The sequence below is a fragment of the Diadema antillarum genome, unplaced genomic scaffold (genome assembly GCF_040938485.1).
Source record: "Diadema antillarum isolate AM-2024a unplaced genomic scaffold, OU_Dant_1.0 seq00000205_RagTag, whole genome shotgun sequence".
NCBI lineage: Eukaryota > Metazoa > Echinodermata > Echinoidea > Diadematoida > Diadematidae > Diadema > Diadema antillarum.
Window position 1 is genome coordinate 359,624 of NW_027271264.1, and position 21,245 is coordinate 380,868.

The 21,245-nt window shown below is 38.0% G+C and overlaps 1 protein-coding gene across 1 annotated transcript; it reads left to right on the forward strand.

Annotated features, from left to right (window-relative positions):
- Positions 1 to 1,141: 1,141 nt before the first annotated feature.
- LOC139728928 (rhodopsin, GQ-coupled-like) lies at positions 1,142 to 19,608 on the forward strand. The gene is made up of 2 exons (XM_071639857.1): positions 1,142 to 2,017; positions 19,339 to 19,608. Exons 1-2 carry the CDS (start codon positions 1,142 to 1,144, stop codon positions 19,606 to 19,608), a joined length of 1,146 nt encoding a protein of 381 aa, XP_071495958.1.
- The last annotated feature ends 1,637 nt before the right edge of the window (positions 19,609 to 21,245 follow it).

Below are 21,245 nucleotides of genomic sequence, written 5' to 3' on the forward strand. Positions count from 1 at the left end.
AAGACTCTATCAACATCTAGACCTATCTAGTTTGCTAGAACTTTCTAGCAATTAACAGCTTTACTTATCTGGTGACTAATTGCGATTTAACACCTGACACACTGTGACTTAACAGCACTACTTCGGCAAAATGCCCCCCCCCCCTCACTCTCTCCTCTATCCCCCCAACACACAATACAAACAATAAAATGGGATATGAATAAGAAATCATTCTGGAACTAGAGTTCTCCTGCAGCCTAGCATATTCTAAAACATTGTAAATCGTCACGGCATCACTAGTTAACTCAATGATGTAAAATCAAAACTTTACTAATACTTCTTTATAGAGAAATCTTCTGACAACGAAGCAAATACCGTGACATCTTTGTACACAATCGTACATATCATTGGTAATTATAACAATTGGCAAATATGAACACGACAATGTGCTTATGCAGTCGCTTCTAAAGTCAAACAACAACAACTTCTAATAATAATGATGATGATAATAACAACAATTATAATAGCAATAATAGTAATAACAATAAGAATAAGGGGTACTTATAATGTCCTTCTCCTCAGTCTGAGTGCTTAAAGGGCACACAAAATCTCTCAAGCATGTTACTAATATAGTAACATCAGAGCAAAAGGGGGAAATTTCTTTCTAAGTTAATCCTATATTCCACAGCAAAATAGTTCATGTAGCATATCGTCTGTATTTGTTTTTCAGCAATCACTGTCACGTTTTGCGTATATAACTTACACCTGTCTATTACTAACAGAACTATCTCTTGGGAACTGGCTTACAAGTATTTGACATGTTAATATGACATATGTAAATTTACACACCATTATTGAGAAAAAACAAACAACTGGTGAGACCTGGAATACCCTTCCAGTATAGGGATGACGGAAAGTTGTTCAGCCAACACACTTTCAATATTGTGTTTTGGGATTGAAACAAAATCACTGTCAACACCTTGACTATGATATCACTCTTTGGCGCCTCCACTTTAGTCTTTAACGTCGTGTACTGTTGATGTTATTCTTTCTGTTTTATATCTGTTTTCTCTCACCAGAAAAGCATCCCGAGAAATGCTGGAATAATTCACTTGAACATGAATGATATTATCTGCGATCCAAAACTGAGAGTCACGGCAAAATGACAGTTCGAGAGGCTTGCTTCTCAATGGCGTCATACTCGCCAGGCATTGTCGTCAGTCCATCTGCATACACCGAAGAACTGCAAGTATGCCGTCCTGTTATGGACTCTATAAGGACTACATTGACCATTGTTATTGGCGTCACTGCCAACGCTGGAGCACTGGTGTTGCTTTGGTTCAGCCGGAAACAAGAACATAGTGTACAGAGCAGTTACAACATACCAAACGTTCTGGTCCTGGTCCTCTGCGCGACGGACCTGACTTGGTTGCTGTTTGGCGAAAACATGTGGCTTGTCTCCGTATTACAAAGATCATGGATCGGTGGCCGGGCAAGCTACCTTTATGGCTCCTTCGTGATCACCACATGTCTCAGGTTTTCTGGTTGCGTTGTCATCCTCATGGGCGTGGAGCGATATTTAAGTCTACTCAAACCCTTCTTTTATGACAATAGCGTGACATTAAAACGCATGTTTTTAATCATTTTCTTGCTTGGAATATATTCCTTCGCTATGTCCACTTTCCACTTAGTGGGAGAATTAACCGCAAAAGAGGAGGTGTGTAATACAACGGTACATGTACAGTGCTTCAACAAGAGCGGCACCACTAGTTTGGTGCACTGGACTTCTCGCGTGTACTTGGCCTACGATTACATCACAGTGATGGAAAGTCTGGTTAATATTACCGTCCTCGTGTTCTGCAACGTGTTCGTGACTCAATGCATGCGGCAGATGCGACAAAGAATCGATATGGTGTGCCCTCGGAACCGAGACGAGTACATGAAACAAGTTGATATGATCCGAGGTGTTTCCGCAGAGTTCTCCCGCCTCATGTTTGGCATCACGCTGGTCTTCTTTGTCACTGTCATACCATACGAGGTAGGATGAAACAAACTTTTCGAAACACAAATACTTCTCAGAACCTTATATATGGCAAACACAATATGATTTCTTTCTATGGTTTAACATACATTTATGGAGAACAGATAACAAAATTGCTAGGAACAGAATGATTTAACATTCATGATACCAAACATGACTTTGGATGTTGGACAGCAGAAAGGAAATATCATAAACAAAGCTAGTCAAACAGGTTACAGTTTCCATAAACAATTTCTCACCTGCTCTTTTAGCGTCATTTTACATCAATGGATGAAACTCTGTAAAATGTTCAGTGTTGCTAGTGGCAATGGGCAACGCCAGAGCTTGGTGAAGAGTCACTTCCCCTCCTTTGACACTTCTTAGATTAAACTGTTTTAACTAATAAAAAAACATAGCTGACTTTTCCCTCTGTGTCGTTATGAGAATTCAGAGGAATTTTGCACTAACGATGATAATGTCCCTAATACTGGCAGAAGCTGCAGTGATAATAGTAGCACGATTTTCAGAGTCGCACTTCTTGTTATCCTTATCATTGTCATAACAATCAGCCGTATCACTTTGGACGGCCTTCTTGTAATTCAATAATTGTTAAGTCACGGACAGTATCTGATGTAAGTTACCCTGATGTAAGTGGGCAAACAAACAAACAAAAACTACAACAACACATGATTGATTCCGTGTTCTGTGCGTGCTCTAGGTGAACAAAGCTAAATTAAGCTGACCGGAAAAAGGACAGACTGCAATCCAAAAATCTAAATTGTGAAGACAGGTCCCGTAGAGCGGACGTTAGATCAGCATTTCAGCAGAGAGCGGCATGCATGCAAGCATGATTCGTTCGTACACTTCTATTGATATAATGTTTTTGTTTATTCTTGAATAAGTCTTATTCAAGTCTTACCTAATTATTTGCTCTTCGTTGTTTTGTAATTGTTGTGCTAGAGAATGTTTATTTTCAGAAAAATCACCTTTTAAAACATCTCACAACGAATTACGTACATTAGATCCGGCCGTCATCCACAGCGGACGTAGATGACACTTAAAAACAAAACAAAACAAAAAACACACAAAAACGACAAAAACATTTGATAGAATATCCTGCCATGAAGACCCATGGCCATTGTTGGAATTCATAGAAAAGCTGACGTAAATTTGATGAAAATTCCTACCGTGAGTCTCCACTGTGACTAGGTTTGACATACGTTTATGTACTACCGACGAATAGTCATCCACACACTAATTACAAATTACTCATAGCAACGCCAGAGTACACTTCTCCACCACTCTTTTGAATCATTCCTTGCGTTTTAGGAGAGAAGCAGTATCGGCATGGTAGTATTTTGCTTGTATCCGTAATAAGTGCTGAATATCTTGAAACGATTTTTCTTTTCTGCCAGCTGCTTATCAACGAATACCCCGACAGGCTGATTGCCAAATGATTACTCTATCGCTCTCTCAGTGTTCTGTTTTGCAGCATTTTGGGTTATTGAAATTTCTTTACTCCGTTTTCAAAGACCATTCCTTTGTTTATTTCAAATAAGTTTTTGAAAGAGAATATTTCAGTCATATCCAAAGAAACGCGGAACAAGCCATCGCTGTTGGCATCTCCAGATGATTGTGAAAAGGTCATAAGATAGACGTGACTCCGTTTTTATTCCGAATTTTTATAGGATATGGCATATATTTCCGTAGTAAGATTTCAGTCTTTCGAGTGAGGTGTGGAATGAGGGTAGATTGGTTGCAATAAGGTCATATCTATACATCATGATTATATTGGTTATGATATGTATATAATATATATATATATATATATATATATATATATATATATATACAATGTACGTGTATTACCTAATGGATATTCTCTGGGAAATTTAATGCCAAAATGTCAAAGCTCTAATGAAAGTGCTATATTTCTGTTTTTCTTTCATATCTTGAATGTGAATGAAGGTATCATGAAACTTAGTAAGTACATATTTGTGCATGTTCTACCTGACAGTGATACCTTTGTTGATTATCGAAAAAATGTTAAGCCCTCCCCTCTCAAGTGTTTTTGTTTCCTCTTGATAAGTAGGAAAGGACATGGAATTCGGTGACATGGTATAGTCATCACCATCATTACATTTAATGTATGGGTCGCATGGAAGTTAATTTTAATTCACACATGTATAACCTCTGACATTCTTACCTTTTACATTTTAACCTGTGTATTTCTTTTATTATAACCTCTGACATCTTTACACTAAACCAGTTAGCATAATTATTTTTTTTGGAAAAAGCTTCAAGATCATGTAGGTCATGACAGGTATTAGCTGATATGTGATGGAATATAACATTCTTTGGACCGCCAGGGAGTTACATCATCCCAAGGGGAAACAATCACAACCAGGGAGAATATGACATTAACGATCCTCGTAAACAGAAGCCTGTGACGATCTGTTGCCAAATCACATCCTAGTAATTGTAAGAGCCATCGAATATACTCTTTTATGGCTATGGACATATTATTTCTTTCAGTAGAACATCTCCTATATTGTTCACATGACAATTTTTGCATCTTATTGCCTTATCAAAATGTTATTGTGTACATATTTTCTAGCATATAGTTTCCATGCCATATTAGCTCATAGTATACTGAGTTAACATTTTTTTTTCCAGAACAGACTTTGTTTCTAACTCAAGCTTGTAAATTCTTAATGTGTGCAGATACCCTTGCATCCATATAATTTGCTCAAGTTTATAATCAGTTTGATGTAAAAAGCCTCTTATTCGCTTGATTGCTTACAAAATACAATGAAAATCAGAATTCACACTTTCACTGTGATAGTGTTTTTTGTAATGATTTTCTAACCATGACGTCAGTTGTGCACTGTTTGCAAGGGAAAAAACAGTCCTTTTGTAAGCAATATTGTTCCGATTTGCATGTGTTCATATGTAGGCCCTACTCTTAGATTTGCATAATCATATTTAAAGAGTGTCACTATCGATTGCTGTTTTTTCCACCCTGCAAAGCATGTATGCAATAAGGGAAAATTGATAGCAAAAATAATTTCAGAGATCAATATGTTTCGAAATTTCACGTCTGGTGTACTTATTTACATAGGCCTAATTTATGCATAAAATGCCTAAGTTAATCAAACTAATATGGAAACAATTTATGCAACTGAAAAGTGTTGTTGTGAGAATATTGTCTTATTCTATTAGCTTTTTGGATATTAAGTTCAAAGCGATTTAAGACATGTCACATTAAGGAATTTTGTTGGTTCTGATTATCTATAGATGTGTAGGTATTGATATGCATATTATGCAAATAACAGGTTGTTTGCATAGGACAGTTTGCTTCTTCAAATGAATCATTTACTTTTGACCCAAGGAACATCCATCCCAGGTTTAAACTTTGTACTACAAGATCCAGTGCTTAATAGTTTAGAAATTCTCTCAAAAATGCATAGGTTTGCACAATAACTTGCGTAATTATGCAAATTTTATGTTCATTTACATAGGTATGAAATAAATTTTTGCAGGAATTGTGTCCACTTACTCTATAGAATACTTCTAACAAATTAGGTATTTCTGCTGGATGCACATATTTTTTCAAATAATTTTGTATGTATTTCTGCATAAATTATGCAAATTAAGGCTTATTTGCATAAATACAGATTGTATCTTTAGATGAAAAATTTTCAATTGCCCTAGGGAACATCTGTGCCAATTAGGACATTTGTACTAAAAAATGTAGCGTTTACCCCCTTAGCAAGTCTACTAGTTACTCCGAGCCGCGTTGAGTTGTCGCGAGTGAATCCCTTATAAGTGAATTGTAAAGACCTACTCAGCTAGAGTCATTTGAGTGACCTTTAATGTCATGTTCTGTTTGCTTCTTGAGTAGTAACTCGACGGCATGCAAGCGCTCATTATATCGTGTTCAAGGTCTGAAGCCATCAACTGCGTTGGGATTATGAAAATGACACGACCCTTCTTCAGAAGTGTATAAAAATGCCTTCAGATTCGATGTGGATGGATGTGGCCCTTGGAATCAGATATAGAAGACGTACATAGTTGCATGTCTCCGTGATCCAAAATACGTAATAACTAGTGTCACTGTATTGTATTGTACATTGTATAACAATAAATTGACTATTCTCTCAAAAAAAGAAAATGTACAAAAAATTCATGATCTGTGACAAGATTGCTAATAAACAGAAGATATACAAAATAAGTTTAATCGTAAGTGAAATATTGACATTAAGAAGGTCGGGTTAGTTGCTATTATAGGACTATCACTTCTTGCACCTATCATGTACCGTATGTACATGTAGTGCATATATTAGATTAAGTGAAATGAGTGTGGCAGATATAATAGCAGTTGTAGAGAAAGTAGCGGTATAAGTTGTAGAAGTAGGAGCACCATCAGTAGCAGTGCAGTACCAATACCAAAATAAGCGGTAGCAATAGAACCGGTTGCTCAATATACATATGTATTGATAAAATTTCATAATTGACATTAACCCATACAGCAGTAGAATGATAGCAAACGTTACTACATGCATTCGAAGACAGAAGCAAGACTCATCGCAGTATATGTCACCGATACAATTATGGAGAATAATACTAGTAGCAGCATATCATCTGTAAGTGTTGTTGTTTTTTAATGATTTCGAACCAAGGCACCTTCAATTGAAAAAAAAAAAACCAGGACACAGTAGCCGAATATTTTAAAAGCGCCACATAGCGCCTACTTCTCTGGTTCAATTGAGTGCAGTTTTTCTAGGACTGTACAAACATGGCGACACAAACGAACGAAATGAACTAACAGCCGATGGTCGTCAGTAATGCTAATGAGCTGTTTCCCAACCTTCTCCTTGATGAGGGAGGACGGCAGAGAAGCCATGATGAGAAGGCGAACTCTGTACCTGCTATCGAGCGAACAATATAGGATGGACAAGCGCTGGACGTTGGGAAAGTAATCAAGGAGCCTATCTTGTAAAACTTATGCAATATAATCGTGACCTCAAGTTTAGATTAGGTCTACGCATCCTGTTTTAATGTTAAGCTTGAGAACAGCTCAGTTTAACTCATATATTCATAAGTTATGGGTTAATCCTACAGGCAAATATTATACAATTTTTTTGGAAATGCAAAGTTTCATTAAGACTCTTTAGGATGCAATAGCAAATGCTCCACGAAGCGTCATACCGTAATACTCTTGAGGGCATTCTCGTCAGGCATAGGAGGTAATTAAGGTAAATCTGACATTGTGATTAATAGAAATCTGTGTACGTAGACAGAAATCCTAGAAGAAAACAGTGTAGGTCAACTGAAATACGATTTAAATGTAAAACATGACCGTGAATTACGAAAGCGTGATAAATCGATGAAACACTCGCATGACAATTCGTCATCATAGAAATTGCTGAAAAGATGGGAGAAAAAGAGAATGAGAGAGAGGAAGAGGGAGGGAGAGAAAGGGAGGGAGAGCGGGAGAGACAGACAGACAGACAGACAGACAGACAGACAGGGGGAGTGATTCTCATTATCAGTGCTATATATGTGGATTTAGAGTACATGCATGTTTGTACATTTACATGTATATAATGACCCAAACACTAGCAGATGTGGTAGTAATTATCATCTTTACATGTTACTGTAGATCTGTCATGATGAAGGTCAAATCAACCGAATGCTGAGATAGTAAAAAGATGATATAAAAAAGCCAAAATTTGTCCCTGTGGCGAGACACGTTTATCTATTTCTTTATTCATTTTTATACACAGCGATTGAAGGCAGAGTCGCGGGAGTATGATGGCTCATAATGGAGGCGGCTAACCGATCGAACCTATAATAGTAGAGCAGCTGTGATCGTCATTAATCATGAAGACGTCGCCTCATATAGTTCACCGCGCGAAAAAAGAAAACTACAAAAATGTTAATAAAAGTAAAGGTAAACAAAAATGAAGGTATTCGGACCAAGGTTAATAACTGAATGAACGCTTATACATTAATCTCCAAATTTCACCCATGATACTCGGGCAAGCAGATGGCTTCTCGTTGAATCACCCCTCGTAGCTCCTCGAACAGCCGCTATTATTGCACTCACAGATATAGGAGGTTCCAAACAAGGGGGAGGGTGTGGGATCGGCACATTCTATCTATTTTAGTTTGTTTGTTGTTGTTGTTGCTGTTTTTTGGTGCACAGCTATACACGTTACAGACCTACTACTACCCATGCTGGTGACAAAATGCAGATAATGAAACAATCGAAGCATGATTACATCAAAGTTACGTACTTCTACAGTATTCAACGAGTATTGTCATGCGGCTGCCAAATTTACTGCGAGACGTGGCTAAGTGAAATCTCATAGAACCACCTGAGTATTATGACTTCACGTCATATATCATGCGCGACAGTAACTCTGATATATTAGTAGAAATAGTGCCCATGTGAAAGTGCATTTGTGAAAATGCGACGCTCTGGAGGCGATGAATTATACAAACTAATACGCATCAGTGAGCATTAATAATTATACTCATGCCCTAACAATCAATATTTTGATTAAGATCTATGGAACTCCCTCCCAGCTTTCCTCCGTGAAATTGACAAACTGGATCACTTCAAAGCCTCACTCAAAACTCACATTTTTCACCGGACATTCAATTGCTGTCTTGGAGGAGTCTGCGCCTTTGAATGTTTCTATAACAGATATATGGCGCCATACAAACGCTGTGGATCATTATCATCATCTGCTTCATCATTTTATATTGGTGCATATGGCACGACACAACGAATGCCCGAGAATGTGCTGCAGCTCAACTAACATTGAGACTTTAAACTTGTGGATTATCTTGAGGTGTAATTTCACGGAGCACGCGAACGATTTGCGTAAGACGCGAATGGCAAAATCCAGCATTTGCACTTTAGTCTGCAAAAGATCGCCAAACGAAGGTGAGGGTTCGGAAGCGTCGTCAGTTGTTCGCGAATTATCGTTTTTACTTCGGCGAGAACGTCAAAAAATGTTTGCGAACCTTTTCCGCACACTAATTGGTCGTTTCTAACTTGTGATTTGTTCTCGAGAAAGTGTCTTTAAAGCCTCGTAATATCCGCAAGACCTTCGCAAGACACGCGCAATGTTCGCAAATTTTTCGTGAAACCAGACCCCGAAACTTTGGAGAATGTCTCGCGTATTATCTCGCGAAATCTGCGAAGTTTTTGCGATCCTTTTACGACGTAATTGCAAACTGTTCGCGTACCTTTTGAGACATTCTCACGAACGTTTAGCGCATGTTTGGGGGATGTATGATCTACGTTTTCTACAAATCAAAATTGTAGCATACATCTAAACATCAAACAATTAACAAATATATAGAAAAAAAAAGAAAGACTAGCAAAGAGAAGGAAATGTTTGATATACAAAAAATCGCAGAATACATTTGAATATCATAAAATCAGACCTTAGGGTGTGATTTCACGGAGCACGCGAACGATTTGCGAAGGATGAAAATGGAAAGATCCAATGCATTGTATCACACTAATGAAGCATTTGATTTTTGTTTTGTTTTGTTTTGTTTGTTTGTTTGTTTGTTTTTTGCAGTTTGTCCAACACATAATCAAATGTAATTTTAGCATATTTTAGATTCTACGATTTTTAAAATTTTTTCTCTTTGCTAGTCTTTAATCTTTTTTATCATATAGTTGTTGATAATTGTTTGATGTTAAGATGTATGCTAGGATTTTGATTTGTAGAAAACGTAGGTCATAGTTGCATCCCCCATAGTTACATTGGAATTCTAAGTTTGGAGATTTATAATGTGATAAACAAATAATATCACAGGCATAACTTGGGCGAAGGAAACAAAATGAAACAAAATAGAAGGGCAATCTTTGGAGAATACTGTCGTTTTCAATTATCTCTGTTAAATATATTGTTTTATGTCTTTGTCACATAAAAACAAAGGAAACACGAAAAATATTTCAGGGTCATTATTACTTCACATTTTGCTTCTTCAGCAAATTTTAGCCGAGAAACGCCCACTTCACACACTATGATATTGTTAATTGAAATTGGAACAGAAAAATACCAAAAATTTGATTGACATGGTTGTCAGTTTATGGTTGCACTGGAAACAGGCAATATGAAATATAGCTAAATTATATATAAAAATGTTTGCAATTAAATTTTAGGAAAAGTCACCAAATTTGGTTGAAATTGGAAAAAGGACGAAGGAGTGCCAAATGAAAATCTGGTGGGGGGGCACATTGGGTTTCGTTAAGACGAAAAGTTGTTGTTGTTGTATAGAAAGAAAGAAGAGAGAGAAAAAAAATGGGGCCCTATACAAATAATTTGCCCCAGACAGCACTTAACATAAAACAGACATTATAAACGTTAGAAAATTATAAACATTATTGAATATATATATATATATGTATGTACCAAGTCTCCACGAGGGAGCTCATATCGTCTCCACGAGGGAGCTCATATTGTCTCCACAAAGGAGCTCATTAAGTCTCCACGGGGGAGCTCATATTGTCTCCACAAAGGAGCTAATTAGGTCTCCACGAGGGAGCTCATATGATATTTATGAATACCTCAAATTCTTTAGTTAACTTTAAACAAACTCAAATTACTATACAATACACGCGCGCGTGTACCGCACATTAACTCACCCAAGTGCACATAAACTTACACACATATCCATCTCCAACCACGCACACACTTACTAATATCAGAGGTCAACCCAAGATAATACACAGTATCTAAATAAAACGCACACACAATGATGTAAATTACAGAATAGGGAACATTACTATAACTGTATCATTGTTTCAAGAGAAAAATATATATACTATATATAGTGTTTATATGAATATCATAAGAAGGCGAGGAGGCGACTAGTACAAACTCGCCAAGATGCCTTGCTTAAGATGAGAAGGTGAGAAGGCCACTTTTACAAACACGCCAAGACGCCTTGTTTGAAGCGAGAAAGGGAGAAGGCAACTTGTTTAAAACGAGAAAGCGAAAAGCCTATTTGTACAAAGTCGCCAAGGCGACTTGTTTAAGACGAAAAGGCGTGAAGGCGAATTGAACAAACACGCCAAGGCGTATTGTTTAAGACAAGAAAGCGAGAAGGCGACTTGTAAAAAGTCGTCAAGGCGCCTTGCTTAAGACGAAACGGCTGGAAGTCGACTTGTACAAACTCGTAAAGGCGCCTTGTTTAAGACGACAAGGTGTGAAGGCGAATTGTACAAAGTCGCCAAGGCGCCTTGTTAAAGACGAGAAGGCGGAAAGGCGAGATGTTGAAACTCGCCAAGGCACCTCATTAAGACGAGAGGAAGAGAAGGCGAGAGGCACTTTAGGGCAAGTCTAAAACAGCAAAGTCTCAATATCAGCGTAGATTTATATTGGTTGGGGCGTCAAGCTCGGCAATTTCATTTAATTGAAAAGGCAGCATACTGAGGCTTCCTAATTGCCCCCCGCCCAGAAATTTTCAAAACAATGCATTTTGTTCTTAACTATTTAGAATTTTTTTTCAAAAACTTTGCTCAAAATGTGCACCAAATCGATCATTTTTAACTCTGAAAATTGTAAAAATGTTCACTTGGATACTTCTCGCCCTTGCTCACAGTGTTCAACGTTATTTTAGAAAATCTTGCTCCTCCCACATCTCCCCCCCCCCCCCCCCCCCCCCGGAAAAAAATCCTGCGTCTGGCCTTGTTTAGCTTGAATACGAGTTATGCTGTACAAAAATATATAATTTCGTTTAGGTGTTTCAAAAAAGTTACAGACATGACCGTGTTAACTTCACATTTAAAGTGTATAGCCTGTCACGCTAGTCATGTGGAAAAACTCATCTTTGATGTTAGGCATATTGTCGACTTTATACAAGTCTTCTTCTCACCTCCTCATCTTATACACGGAGCTTTGGCGACTTTTGTCAAAGTCGCCTTCTCGTGCTGTCTTAAACAACGCGCTTTGGCGACTTTGCACTAGTCGCTTTGTCGCCTTCTCGTATAAGTAAGGCGCCTTGACGACTTTGTAAAAGTCACCTTCTCGTCTTGTTGTCTTAAACAACGCGCTTTGGCGACTGTGTACGAGTCGCCTTCTTGCCTTGTTGTCTTAAACAAGGTGCTCGGTGGCTTTGCACAAGTCGCCTTCTCGCCTTGTCATTTAAATCAAATCGCCTTGGCGACTTTGTACAAGTCGCCTTTTCGTCTTCTCGTCTAAACAAGCCACCTTGTCCCCTTTTTGGTCGAAAACAAGGCGCCTTGGTGAGTTTAACAACTCGTCTTGTCGCTGCACGTGTAAGCGGCTTCTGTAGAAAGGTTTTCCTCTGAATAATATTCCCACAATGGAGTCGAAAACCATTCTTGCGCAGTTGGTGCGTAGTCCTCACGACATGTGCGAAGGTCGTGTTTACCATTGCTTAACTATGGCAGTCACATATACGAAGAACATGCGACTTATTTCCGAACGCAAATTTTCCAATAATCGTGGGGAAAGTGTTTCCATATCAAAGAGTTGATATACCTGTCTAATCCACTGCTAGTCCAGTCAAAATAGGTTCTATGATAGTTGCTTAAAGATCAGATGTAAAGTCAACATATTAGAAAGAAAATAAAACATGAAAAGATCTACGCGCAAATGCGGATTGAATAGTAATTAAATGAGCGGCTATGCTATTACACGGATTTCGTGATTTTATTAGACACTGCTGTGATATCTTCAATCTGCATTGGTTTGACGAATCAGTATGAACGAAAAAAAGATTTCACAATATCTAATGGCAGTAAAGAAATGATGATACTATTTCAGTATACATACTCAATCAATGTATCATTTTGCCTGTTTTGCATGCATTATTTTGTCGAAAGCTTGATTATGATTTAAAACTGTGTCAGGGACTACTGAATAGCAGCTGTAATAGGTTAGACGATACTTTCTTATACGATTTGGATTATATTCAATTTGATTTAATTTGATTTGATTCTTATTGTTCCACATCGCAAACACAAATAACATACAATCGATTGAACATAAGACTGGACATGGCGTCGTAATGACAAAGAATACAAGAGAATGCAATTTTACAAACACGAAATGTGGGGGACCTACTAAAAAGCAGAGCTGGTAATGTATAGGTCCCTAGATAAAAATGTTGGTCTTCTTAAACAATCAACCTAGGAACGAAAACTATGAAAGGAAGGAAAGGGACGTAAAGGAAAAGAGAGCAAAAAGAGCGAGAAACAAATAAAGTACATAAGAACATAACGAAACTATGAGTCTGTTAACTCTGATGTATTACCTATACAATGTCGAGTCCCACAAGGATCCATATTAGGACCGCTAATATTTCTAGTGTATGTAAATGATATTTCAAATTCATCTCTTAAGTCACTGCAATATATTATGTTTGCCGATGACACCAATGTATTCTGTTCCAATTCTGATTTTCATTCGCTCCTAAGAACTCTCAGTACTGAATTACCGAAATTATCTACCTGGTTTAAGAGTAAGAGTTTATCACTCAATTTAAAAAAGACAAATTTTATGTGTTTTCATAATAAGAAGCATAAGAATGAAATGCAACATTTAAATATCATGGTGGATGGTGTATTATTGGAACAAAAAGACAGTATCAAATTCCTCGGAATATATATAATTGAAAATATGAGATGGAATGTTCATGTGCACTATGATATCTCTAATAAAGTGTCTCGTAATGTTGAGTTAAGGTTTTATGTCCCTCAGAATATTTTATTTATGTTATACAATTCGTTAATATTATTGCACATTTCATATTGCAACATTGTATGGGCAACTTCAAAAAGCCACATTGATAGTATATTACTTCTACAAAAGAAAGCTATACGTATATGCACCAACTCAGGTTATCGAGACCAGTCAGATCCTTTATTCGCATAATTAAAACACTTAAGGTAAATGACATGAATCTTTTTGCAAAACTCACTCTTTATGTTTCGCTTATAATGGTCAGTTGCCATCTTTTTTCTCACTATTTCAATTAAACAAGGACATACATTCTTATCCCACAAGACAATCTGATAAGTTTCATTTATATAATCCTAAAACAGTGATGGCTCTGAAATCTGTCAGACACACCAGGGAGGTGCTAGAGAAGGAGAGACAACTACCGCTCTCCTTTGAAGTCATGCGCGGCACCGCCGAGAAGTTATGCTTTCAACTACAGGTATTACCCATGTGCTTTGACAAAAGAAAGTGTCAATAATCGGGACTAGCGCTCTCACATCTAGAAATACTTGCCCCTACTGGAATTCGCTCTCTCTTTCAATGTGATGGCAACAATGAATTTGTGTACCTTGAATTGGAGCAGCGGATCAAAATGCAGTATAAAACTGACGATTCTAACAGAAAATAGTTTAAAAGCACGCTGGAACACGCTTTAGCGGAGTACTTTATTTGAAAGATCAAAAAATAACCAGATTAAAAGATAGAAAACTAACATGCGGAAATGTGCGCATTATAGAAAAAATATTAGGTTTTTAAGAGGACCTAATTTCATTTCATTTCGATTTGTGCATTACGAAGAAACAAGAAATACATGTTTATTATATTGAACTCTTTCCTGAACTATTCTAAATCAATTCGAGCATTTCATTTAAAATTCTAGGTTGAAATAAAGCTTGTAATTCAACGAAAGGTGAAATGCGCTCTTCGTCTCCGAACTTCGTCTTGCAACTAGAGCGGTGCCGAGCATGACTTCAAAGCGTAGTTGAATGCTAGACATCCCATTGTAGCGCCTTGAACCCAAACATGTGTTTGCATGAATTACGAAGAGTTGACACTCCATCTCTGTAACACTTCCCTGCCCTGTCCTCGGTAAAGGCCGTGTCACACCAACCTTGCGTGCGACTTCCGAAGAACATTTTTGCTATCCGGAGGTCCCCGCAGATGACCCGCACATGACAGTACCTAGCATGTATCTCAAAAGTAGTTACCCGGAGGTGCGCACGCTGGCTCTATTTACCCGCTGCCAAAAAAGGCCCTGTCACACCAGCTAAGCGGGCTTATTGCGTATGGGGATTTTTCAGCACGCAGAATAATTTCTGCGGCCGGACAAGGTTTAGGGCGAGTTTGGCATGGGTATTACATGATAAACGCGTGATACCTAAGTCCTTCTTGCGTGTATTCCGTTGAACTGCATGTTAGGCGCGTGGGTGTCACGTGATAGCTTCGTGATAGCTTCTTTTATGTCAGTTACGGGCGACATACGGGCTCTGCGAAGTACCTGCGCCACAACTGCGTGTTATCTGCGTACTAGTCGCCTGCGAGGTGAGTGCTAGCCTGAACAATAGGCTGGTTCGAGTGGATGGGCAAACAATCATTTGTCAACTAGCTTTCAAGAAGTGAAGATGCCCCGTAGACGGAAAGTGCACAAGGGCAGAGAACGTCCAGTGGATGGACAGCCACAAAGCCCGGAAGATTAACAGCAAATGCATAAAATTGGTGCTGAAGTCCATTCGGCGGATGAAGTCCAGTCCGAAAGGGACCAGGTAGTCCTCGACGCCGCAGAGGACAGAGGACAAAGAAGAGAATGAGCCCACAAATGGCACGCACTCCCTTCACATAGGCATAGATCAGCGGGCAACTTACCTACTTCAAGTGGGTCAAATGCCTGTGAATTGCGGCGGCATCGGCCCTCCTACGGGTGTTCTGCGTGGAACTCTTCGGGCAATCCTCGCGACTCATCCGGAAATAGTTTTGGTCATGCTCAAAACGTTGCTTCGGGAAAATTGGACTAGCGTGCGCACCTTCGGGCAACTAAGGACGAGATAAGTGCTAGTTACTGTCAAGTTCGGGCCAACTGCGGAGAGCTCCGGGTACCAAATTTGTTTCCCCGCAAGTCAAGCCGCAAAACTTCCCCAGATACGGTATGGCAAGGCCTTGAGCATGCTCAAAACTTGTTCCGGAAGAGTCACGGGAGTTGCCCGTAGAGGTACGCGCAGAACACAAGTAGGAAACCCTTACCGGTAGCACCTCACAGGCAACTCCAAAGCAGGTACTTCGCAATCCCCGTAAGTCGCTCGTAACAGAAAATGGATCGGTTTCAAAGCTCTCACGCGAGTCACACGGAACGCACGCAAGTAGAAGCTAAGTAGCACGCGTCTAGTAAGTAAGAAACAAGTGCGAAAATTGCAAACATTCTTGTCCGCCCGCGGAAAATCTTCTACGTGCTTTAAACTACCTCCTCGCCACAAGCCCGCGTAGCTTGCCCGGACAGGTGTGACACCGCCTTTATGCTGTAGCCCCACTGTACTATATGTTTGTTGTACGTTTTGCTGAACATTGTGCAAAGGCAATGAAGAAAGAATATTCTGTGAACAACTTATATTTATGTATGTACATGAATGTGCATGTACAATGATAATACAGAAACCAATAACTCAAATCAAATCGAATAACCATCTGAAATACACTTGCAAGATCCCTCGTCACCAGAGCAACATAGTTTTGTAACTGTTGGAATGCGCAAAATGCACATGAAACATAATGATTCATGAGTTCAGGAATAGGCTTGATATGAACGACTCTGTAAGAAGAACGAAAAGCAAACCCGTAATGCCTATCAATAAACAACGAATCAGATTAAAAAGAGGAAGTTCGAATAAGATCATATTCATATGTCGCTGCAAAATATACGAATGAGCGACCTGCGCAACCCTGCCTTATACAAATGCAATTATATACAATTTCACACTCGATAGTGTGACGAAAGTGCAGTATGTTACAACGGTTACATTTTCCCTTTATGTCATTAATTCAACATCCTGTATACAGATACATACTTGTAGTTGGCATTTTTAGATGGCGCTGTTCATATTATAGGCCGGACCGAATATTCGGTCGGCTGTTAAAAAGAGCACAGTGATTCAGGTTTCATCAGCTAGCGCAGAATTCCAGCAAGTCGTAAAATACATTGTTGTCCTTCCGTACCGCTTAAAGAGCCGATTTAAGAGCAGGAATTTTTGTAATGTTATATTAGTAGAATCTAAATATGAAACGCCTATTAGTACTTTTAGAATGCAGTTTAATTTCGATATGACACAGCAGGATATATGTAAAGCACGTAAACTCATAATGCGAGCGTCAATAGATACAAGAAGCAGAGAATTTCAGCTCATTAAATTATAAGTTATTTAAAATGAAGTTAGTATATTATCTTTTATGTTAATTTGGATGCTTTGAGAACGAAATGGTTGAATACATTACGTGGCACTTTCGAGGTGTCACAAATACTTTGGAGGGAAGTAACAGCTTTTCTTACGAATGTGGATTTGTCATTCCTTAATGTGAAGGCCGTACTAACAGGAGTTATAGAGATTGATACAAACAAATCACTGGTAAATCATATTCTACTTATTGTCAAAAGAGGTATATATATATATATATATATGCAAGCAAATGTAACAGTACTCTTCCCTGCTTGTCCTTTTTTAAGACTATGCTATTAAAATCATACAATGACGCGCGTTATATTGCAAAGAGACAATGAAAAATTAATGTACATAACCCGAAATGGAAACCACTCAGTTGTATAATTGAGCTTTAATTATTCTCACTGAATGTTTTGCCATGGTATTTTCATAGTTGTTTTTTTTTTCTCTGTCGATATGGCAAAGGTTTCAATAATTTAGATTGTGTATATGAGCTTACCACATTTTGGCATGTCGTTAGCAACTTCCCGGCTATGTCTGCTTTTAACATTCCTTTCCATTATAAACCCCCACACACAAACCACATACATCAAAAGAAAAATGTGAATGTAGAATAAAGAAGCCGAATAAAATTTATTCGTTGCCATGTATCTCTCAGCTGTAATTAATTTAAGAATGTTATGTGTTGCGCACCAAATAAACCATCACTTGGATAAAAAAAAAAACACCCACAAACTCATGGGCTTTGTGACTCGTGAGCTGTATAAGTCATGGGCCGTATGACTCATGGACCTATTTTCAATGTCGGTCTCGTGGGATGACCCCGCTGAGAGCTAAATTACTATACGGTTTTGAAAAAGCGATGCGTCGAGTATATCACTTTAGAGTGCACGCCTAGTTTGGTTAAAAGCCCATTTCTTCAATAAGTTTGGATAAGTTATACAACTGTGCATACATAAACGCTTCAAAATACTTTAGAAACATAGAATCTGACACAAAGGACCTCATTTGTTTTTGCTTCCTCAGTCTGCCCATTCTCCATAATATCCATCAGTCCATCATTCTTGACTGTAATCTCTATTGAGTGATATCTAACAATGATTCAAACTTCCATCTACAATAATTTGCATAATCTAAAGGAGTCTCTCAGTCCTCCCGCTTTATGTTTGCTTCTAGACATGATGTCATTGTGTAGAATAGTGTGTTTAATTACGCTTTTAATATTAATTAAAAAAATATGTATACAACTGGTTTCATACACCACAGTCCTCTGATGAGACGTTGTGTTCAATTCAGTTTAATTCAATTTACTTTATTTTCTTTTCATTCCACAAATCACAAGAGAATTACAGATGATCTTGAGTACACATTAGTTGACTGAAAAGTGAAAATAAAAAATGATAATCGAATTGGAAACATGTACATCAAAGCTTAAAACCAACTTGTTGAATATTCTATTCAGATCTAGGGGAAAATGAGGGCCAGTAACATGAACTTGCATAAGTGGACAACTCATGTAATCGACGCAAAAAGCTTTTATTTTCTTATTAGTACGAAGGTGAAATATAAAGTAACTCAAAACAGGACAGACTTGACAGGACAGGCATGACAGATGGGGGACGGAAAAAATAACACACACACACACACACACACACACACACACACACAGAGGAGCACAGCATATATATGGCGTCACTCTAAATGTAATTTAATGCCAAAATGAAGACCGTCAAGAGTCAAAACAAAGTCACTTACACATAATCCTCACTTATTTACAAGTAAAGGATTAAGGCAGTGCAAAGGAGGATGATATAGTAAGCCGATTTATGTACGATAAAGTACTCCTAGCTTCGTTTTAACCTTTATATAGAATGACTCGCATTACACCTGGGACACCACACTCCATAGTTTCCATTTATTGTTTCATAATTCAATGCTGCCATGGTCATAATTTTTTATTCCTCTCTCCCCTCTCTACAATTAGACAAATAATTTCTTGACATGAACCTATGATGTGCGGGTTATCCTCGACTTTATCGGGAACAATGACACCGGAGATTGCTCTGTACTCTATTCTGTTATGTGCAAAGTATCTACAATTTTTAATTTGTTCTTTTCTCCTTCTCCTTTTCAGGTGCGTGTGTTGTGCAACCATTTCGGAGTCTGGTACTCACCCATTGCAGACTACATCTCATCTATGCTGTATGTAAGCACTACAACCATCAATCCACTTCTGTACGGACTATTCAGGCGAAAATACCGACGGAAAATTTGGCGGAAGTTACTAAAGTTGCTCACAACGTGTCAGCGTGAAAATAGAGTGAGCCCTCAGGAGGACGTGGCGGGGAAAGATGACCAACACCGTGAAGACCCGGCTGTTGTTGGAACGTCTTCCGAATCTTGACATCCAGTTTTCAGTTTGAACATTTCGCTCCCATATCATCCGCATCTGTTTTTAGTCATTATTTTAACTTACAATGGTCAAACTAAAAGGGCTCGTTTTACGTTCAAATAAATTAAAATTAGAAACAAAAAGTAAACAATCTGTTACAGTGATTGGCAAAACAAATTACCCTCGCAAAATGAATATTAGTTGACCCTACATCGCTAACTTGGTTTCCACATGGTTTGCAAGTTACCCAATTGCTTGAATTTCCGTAATTTGTTCTTTAAAAAAGGTGATGATGCTGATGATGATACATTGAGGTAAAAGTTAATGCAGTATTGCGTTCAGAATCAAATGTCCCGCTTTGGCGCTCAAAGTCCTATAATTCGACTGCTTCTGTTTTTCATAAACTGCTGAAATATTGAAAAATATGACGAATATTGAAAGATATGACGAAGCCTCTATTCGAAACACATATAGAATGCTAGGGGTGGTGCAAGGCCTTCCAAACTACATAATCCATTGCTGAAAAATATTGATGTAATACATACTCGTTTTTTTGCTCATAACTTTCAATATGAATGCATATAACAACTCCTGTGAATCGTTATCTTGGAAGTATAATCGTCTCTTTTCCTTTTTTTATCACCATGGTAGGAATCTATCTCAGAACTTTGCTTTGAAAATCAAATCAAATCATACGCACATGTCTATACAATGGGCATCGGTGAATGGACAATAGATACTGGGTACTAGTAACATCTGCTTATCAGTCAATAGTAGGCTTAATCACCTCGTAAGCGGGGCGAACTGAATCATGGAACCAATTAGTTATTTCTACCATTATGTATTTTCTATCATGAATTGTACGAAAAAGGCAAACCAATATGTATGTTTGTTTGTCATCGTGTTCACTTGTTTTCGAAAGCACTGTATGGCAAACAGTTTCACTACTGCACACAACACTGGTCAAGAATTAACAGAAATTTATCTTTGCGTAATTGCGTGTGATGCCAATGTAGAGAATGGAAGAAACACTATTATTGTTTTATCTATGATGCTCACCATTTTGTACTGTATTTATCAGAAAGACTTAGTGATAAGATCATTTAAACGGGATTGTCAACATGTCATCAACGTGATAATTTTTACATGATTGAAATGCTCATTATAACATTTCACATGTTAGCTTCCGGATGTACAGCCGAAATAAACGTTCCAAAGGAATCGTTGAAATAATTTCACGTTTTCAGCAAAAGGATGACATAATTTTCAGATTTTACGTCTATGACTTTACGTCACATATCCCTTTGTTTCATAACTCAGATTCAAAATCAGATGTTTCTAAAATTTCAAACGATCAAATGATCTCACTATGCTATTTAAGATTAAATTACTCTCCAATTTTCCATGTCCCATTCAGTTGCCTCAACAGAATCTCCTGTTTGTTTGTTTTTTTCAACTTTCAGTAATATCTCAGTATTGAGTCGCATCCCCGCCTCATTACTGAATAGGCCCTATATGATTCTTATATCTTTGGTGCGTCACCTCCATTACATACAGGAAGCTTAGGACAGGAAGTTTTTTTCTTTCTTTCATATACGGACACAGCAACCTTACTCAGGTTTCTCAGATGGTAAAATATCTAGCATGCT